The sequence below is a fragment of the Eucalyptus grandis genome, chromosome 8 (assembly GCF_016545825.1).
Source record: "Eucalyptus grandis isolate ANBG69807.140 chromosome 8, ASM1654582v1, whole genome shotgun sequence".
Taxonomy (NCBI): domain Eukaryota; kingdom Viridiplantae; phylum Streptophyta; class Magnoliopsida; order Myrtales; family Myrtaceae; genus Eucalyptus; species Eucalyptus grandis.
The window spans coordinates 1,906,857-1,912,856 of record NC_052619.1 but is presented as its reverse complement, the minus strand read 5'-3'; the positions used below and the strand labels follow the sequence as shown (position 1 = coordinate 1,912,856).

The following is a 6,000-nucleotide window of genomic DNA, read 5'->3' as shown; positions in this document are numbered from 1 at the left end:
GATATGACCCTTGAGGATCTAAGCCAATGACCCGACGTGGTATTCACCTCACCTTCCATCGAATTACACTCTTTCGGATCGTGTCGAGTACCGACAATTCACGGCGTAGTTAAATCGTGCGTATCGATGCATGAAATACGGTATGGAAAGCAAGACACATGCATCCCCTCCATAACTACCTTTACCCTTAATTTATTAGTCCCTGCCAAAGACCTGGCTCGCAGTACGTGCCCTCCCTTTACCCCCGGCAGTACCCCCAGTACATGAGAAACGGCCCCTCACAGTTGAGAGAGAAACAGAGAGAGAGAGAGAGAGAAAAAACAGAGCAAAGCAGAGAGAGAGATAGAGAGAGAAAGAGAGAGAGAGACCATTTGAGAACGAAGGGGCCCCTACCATGGTGGCTTTTTAGGGCATAAAGACACAGCCTCGTTAATGGCGCCCTCTTAAACTGCTTTCCCCCCCCTTCTTTTATTAACGCCCTCCCCCCTTAAAACGATGTGAGCTTTGTTCAGTAGTTTAAAGATCCACCCAAGCTCTCTCTCTCTCTCTCTAGACTCTCTCTAGACTCCACAGTCTCAGTCTCTCTCTCTCTCTCTCTCTCTTTCTCTCGATAGTCTCGCAAAAACCAGCTGTTCCGCACGCCTTTTTTTCTCTCTCTCTCTCTCTCCCTCCCTACCACCCTCCTCCTCAACAAAATCATTATTTCCACTTTGCCACCTTCGTCTCTCTCTCTCTCTTTCTCTCTCTCTCATTTATACACTCTCTCTCTCTAGAAAACCCACCACCATTTTTCCCTCTTCCTTCTTGCCTGCTGCCTTCTCTCTAGGGTTCTTCGTCGAGGGCGTTTGCGTAAATTCGTCCCGTCCTCCTGTCTCGCTAGGCTTACCAAGTTTTCGTCGTTCTCGTCCCTGCTCGGGAAAGCTTCGCGCTTGAGCTCCGGGGCCAAAATGGCGGACTCGGCCGCTGACGGCGGGAACAGCCGGGGGTCTTCTGGGGGGACGTCCATCGGGAAGGTGCTGGCCACGACGGACGCGCGCGGCGGCAGCGGCGGGGGAGGCGGCGGGGGCGGGGTTGGGCTGCAGATAGAGAGGGCGCGGGACCCGTACGGGGCGTACGACGCCGAGGAGAAGCCGTCGAAGGTGGAGGTGTGGGGGTGGCACCTGTACGGCTTCTGCACCTACTTCATAGAGACCGCGCTCATCCCCATCGTCTTCCCGCTCATCATCAGCCAGGTCGTCGGCGCCCCGCCGGCGCCGTCCCAGGGCTGGACCAAGAGCCACAAGGGCATGACCTGTCGCGAGAAGGAGATGAGACTGTGAGTTTTCTTTTGTCCTTCCTTCTTTCCGCTCCTTACCCTTCTCCTACGTCTTAAGGTTTTCGCAGTGTTTCGTTGTCGTGATGTCTTGCCTGTTGCTGCTAAATTTTTTGCGTGAAAATTATGCTTCTAGTGTCAAGAACAGGGTGACGAACTGGCACGAAACGTTCAAAACCTTCCCTTTTTTTCCCTACTTTTTCTTGTTAAGAGTTGTTGAGCAAGAACCCCACCACCTCGTGAAGCCTTGTTCTGTTCTCGTTTTTAGCTCTCCCCCACCGTCCCTCCTCCTCCCTCGTTCCCAAAAAAAAGAGCCTGAGCACGAGAATGTGAGCTCGCGCTGTGAAATAAGGGGGAAAACGAACGGACGAAAGGTAAAAAAAGAAAAAAAAGACATGGGAAGCTGTATAGCCACGGAGAAAGATTCACGGGCATGGTCGCTCTCATGAGGGTTTTGAGTGCTTCAAGTAGAGAAAGATCCAGCCAGTACAACCATGTCCCAAAAAAATCTCCGTTAAAATGATGGGTCTTTGCTGCTGGGTTCATGCTAAGCGAGTCCAGACAAATCGAGCGTTGGGAAGGCCCTCTCGCTTTTGTCGGCTTGCGGACACTATTTTATTATTTACAAGTTTGTTACTTTATAACAAAAGAAAAAAAAGAAAAAGAAAAAAAACCTCGGAAACCTTCGTAGCCACAGAACCAGGCTATAATCATGCGTTTTGCATAAGTATAGATCTCAAAGGATTGATCTTTGCGGAGTCTTTTGGCTTTATTCAATGGCGTGGTGTGGTTCAGTGCCTCGTATATACTTAGGGAAGTTGGAAGCGACCGTTGGTTCTTTAATGGCGTTTAGTTGAGGGGGCACGGTTGAAAATTCGAACTTTTTCGGGGGGGTAAAATGGAAAAAAAGTGGAGAGCCTGCCCGAAAAGATCAGGGGGAAAAGTAAAATGAGGGCGAGGAGGGTGTTGAATAAATGATGTTTGGATAGAAAAAAAACAGCTGCTTTAATGGTGAAACCGACAGGAGAGGGCGAGTAGGGATTTGGGGTGGGGGCCACTCGGCCCTGGGTCTTGGGGTGTGAAACTTTTATATTTGATGTGAACCAACAACAAACGCCACACGCACACAAGATTTCAGAGAGACTTTCAAAAAATTTGAAACGACTGAGGAGGGACGGAGGAAAAGGCCTAGACCTGCTCTGGGGGGACCATGCTTTGAAAAAGAGGTGCTTTGAAGACTGTTTGGTTTGGGGGGAAAGAAAAGAAAAAGAAAGGACCCATTGTCTTCGTGAAATTACACGAAAGGCCCTTCGGAAATGCTTCGTAGGGCGTGTGTGTATCCGACCGGGGAACGGGGGCCATTCGAATCGAGTGTGTCCCTTGTGGGATCCACCTCATCTAATGGTTGCTGTTTGTTGTAGCCATTGCTTGGTACGAATTCTCCAATTTTTGAAAACCTTGACCGCAATGGTCGGGGCTAAGAGATTATTCTTGGGATATTAGACTGAGATGCTGTGACATTTGTGTGGTATTGTTTGAATGAACTGGAAGGAGCCCTGGACTTACCACTCCCTCCTACAAGGATAAGCTGGCCAAAATTGAATTGTAATGTACATTCTTCCTGTTCATTGCATTTGAACAGGAGTCTATGACTAGAAATGACCTTTGAAAGCTAACCAGCTCGCATGACCTAATTTAGTCTCACAATTCTAGACGCCTGACCTAATTAAATCTTGCAATTCTTAGGCGTGCTGGTTTATCAATGGATGTTTCGTTTGCCTATGACGTGAGACTTATTTCTTGATTGGATTAATCTCCAGGTTTGTAGGGCTGACGCACCGGTCAACAAATGAGGCTAATATTTCCCCTCTGGAATGGACTGCGGTTTGTTGGTTCATAGGTTTGGTTTTGGCTGCGCCTTTGTTGAACTTTGTCTCCATGCGCCTTGACCATGGGCAGTACCAACAGCTAATTGCCGGAGCTGCCACGGTTGTTGGAGCTATCTTCTGTCTTCCGGCAGGATTTTTCCGCACACCTTGGATCTTTCTGCCATATATCGTGGTGATCGTGGCTGCCAGTCTGGTGTCCTCAGCTGCCCACACCCGCAATCTTGGCCTCATGATCCGTGGTTTCTCGGGCCCTCTTCTCAAGAAGAGCCAATTCCATGTCAGGAGATCTGTCTCGGGTTGGCTCTCGCTTTATGCCACGGCGGCTGGTTGCTTTGGTGCTGCATTAATTTCTGCATTCTCTTATCACATGCTTGATCAGAAAGATAGATTTATCAGCTTGTGGGTGGTTTCAATCTTCGGTGGCCTTTTTTGGCTTCTCGGCATTCTTTACGTAATTGTGGCGTATAGGCCAGGTCCAGAATCTCCTCCTCCACCATTTACTTATATTATCTCCATCTTTAGCTACCCTCATGCAGTGGGAAGCCTTGTTGGCGTCTTCCTGTCATCGTTTACAACAATGTGCATCTTCACAGGGGCGGTGCTCTTTTTAGTCGGGGAGTTGTGCCTGAAACCTGTCTTTGTGCTTTATTTCTGGTTGACTTATTTCCTCTTCCCTCTGGTTTCTTTGCCGCTGTTGCACCCACTTCAGAACCTCATCAAGGCAAATGCAGTGAAAATGCAGCTACTGGGCTTCCTTCTCTCGATGATCACTTGCGGGGTTGGATTCTACTATCGCAACAAAACTTGGAACAAGGGACATGTGATTTTCTTTGCAACTTTGCAGAGCACGGCAGCAGGAATCTTGTATGCTTATGGTAGGATTTTGGTGTTGGACTGTGCGCCATCTGGAAAGGAAGGTGCTTTCTCTGTGTGGTATTCGTGGGTGAAAGTGTTGGGAACCTGTGCGGGCTTTGGCATTGCATCAGTTGTCCCACGGAGTGTGAGCACTTCTTTCGGTATTGCCTTCATTTGCGCAATTCTTGGGGCAGTGATGTTCGTCTTTGGGAATGTAAGTGATCTCGGTGGGGCCCTAGCTGCAGGCAATGTGAGGGAAGACGACGAGAAAGGTTCGCCGAGGCGTGGTATGGTGAAGAACCCGCTGCATTTGGAAGGACCATAGAAACCAGGAATTGCTACTAACTCTCTCTCTCTCTCTCTCTGTCCCCCTCCTTCTCTCTCCCCCCTCTCTCCTTCCCCTTCATGATAGAGCTACTTCGGAAGACATAGGAGTTTGTGTAACGATGGCTGAAACGGTTTTTATCATCCTGTCGAATTTAATGGTGGAACTTGTGCATGTACTTGGTAGGGTTGTGTAGAGGAGCTTTTTTTTATGGTAGTTTGGCAATACTGAATTTGTGGTGATGGTGGGTGATTGTGCTTTTGTAAGTGATTTGAGTTGGAATTTATAAGATTCTTTCTGTTCATCAAGTCAGTTCTTCCTAGCACTTCTATTGCCTATGGGACTTTGGGAGCTCATTTTGGCCAGGGTTTATTGAACTGGGAAGTGTGCTTCGAACTTCTTGATTCTAGCTTTTCGGTACAGGCTGAGGCAGACAGACCCATCTCCTAAATCATGTGTTACTGCATCATTTTTCTCAGTAAAGCCGCTTTTGATACCAAAAGAAGAAGCTGAGTACGTTCTAATGGAGCCCTTGATTCTTGCAAATCGAGAAAGGGGCGACAAAGGGAATTTTCCTGTCTTGTCTCTACGGCCAAACTCCTGCTGAAGGAGTCGGCTTCTTATTATATTGTCAATGTCGTCTTCAGGCTTTTGCTTTCTGTTTCCCTTAGTGATGTTTTTTCCCAGTAAAAGGAAAGATAATGTAGGCCACGTGAAGGTTCTTTATCTCAAACGTTGATTCAGACCGGGTGAGTGGATGGGAATTTGTTATGAGTACTACTCAACTGTCGTTTTGAAAAATAGGATGCGCACTCAGGAATCCGAATCAGTCTTCGGAATTATTGCGATTGCGCTCTAAATAAATCTAACGGCGGCTTTTGTAAATACTCGATAAGACACCCTCTTGAGATGGAAATAGTCAAATATTCTTTTGCGCCCGAGCCGACGCACTCGAATTACTGGCAAAAACAAAACAAACCAAAGGGTCCAACTGATGTAAACTTGAAGAAAGATGATATTTGCAGAGTTCCTGGTGCTTTTACATCCTCAGTAACTGTTAAATGCAGATGAGGCTATGTTTTTCTCTTTCTTTCTTGTCATTCTTATGGCGCTCCATGCTGTATGTCGATTCACTGTCTGCCTTGCCTCCATGTTCCGTGTTCTTTGGCCATTTCTCCACCTTCATTTGTCTGTTTGAGGAGGGCCACCAGTACTTGCTTCATCATTTGTTCCAGTCAAATTTCAGCTGAAATCAAAACCTCGAAGTGCCCCTCTTCTACGGAAAGGATCTCTGCATGCTCTGAGCGCACGCAGCCTCGGTTCATGTATACCATTAGATAATGTGGGATCCACGTAGGGGTCGTCTAATCTAAGGACGGGCGTGCAGTTAGGACGGGCGTGCAGTTAGGCTCGCTGCAGTCGGAGCATGCAAGTATGTCTTATCTTCTACTAGCGGGGAACGGAACTACCAAAGTGACTTTGATGAGGCGTGGGGGAAAGAACTTGTTCTTTAGCAGCTCCTGTATAGATTAAAATTAGGAATCATGAGACAAATGATCTATCATGAACTTTGGCTTAATATATAATATTGTCTATAAACTTTTGATTTGTTCAATATT

General features: G+C 47.4%; 1 protein-coding gene across 1 annotated transcript; it reads left to right on the top strand.

Moving 5' to 3' along the window:
- The first annotated feature begins 501 nt into the window (after nucleotides 1–501).
- Nucleotides 502–4,693, top strand: LOC104444255. The gene is made up of 2 exons (XM_010057901.3): nucleotides 502–1,315; nucleotides 3,133–4,693. Exons 1-2 carry the CDS (start codon nucleotides 948–950, stop codon nucleotides 4,379–4,381), a joined length of 1,617 nt encoding a protein of 538 aa, XP_010056203.1. The 5' UTR covers nucleotides 502–947; the 3' UTR covers nucleotides 4,382–4,693.
- The last annotated feature ends 1,307 nt before the right edge of the window (nucleotides 4,694–6,000 follow it).

What these genes read in the sequence shown, in the direction of transcription:
- LOC104444255 (XM_010057901.3), top strand. Translation starts at nt 948, where the DNA reads ATGGCGGACTCGGCCGCTGACGGCGGGAACAGCCGGGGGTCTTCTGGG. An exon ending in CGCGAGAAGGAGATGAGACT is followed by an intron (nt 1,316 to 3,132) that starts GTGAGTTTTCTT and finishes ATTAATCTCCAG; the next exon opens with GTTTGTAGGGCTGACGCACC.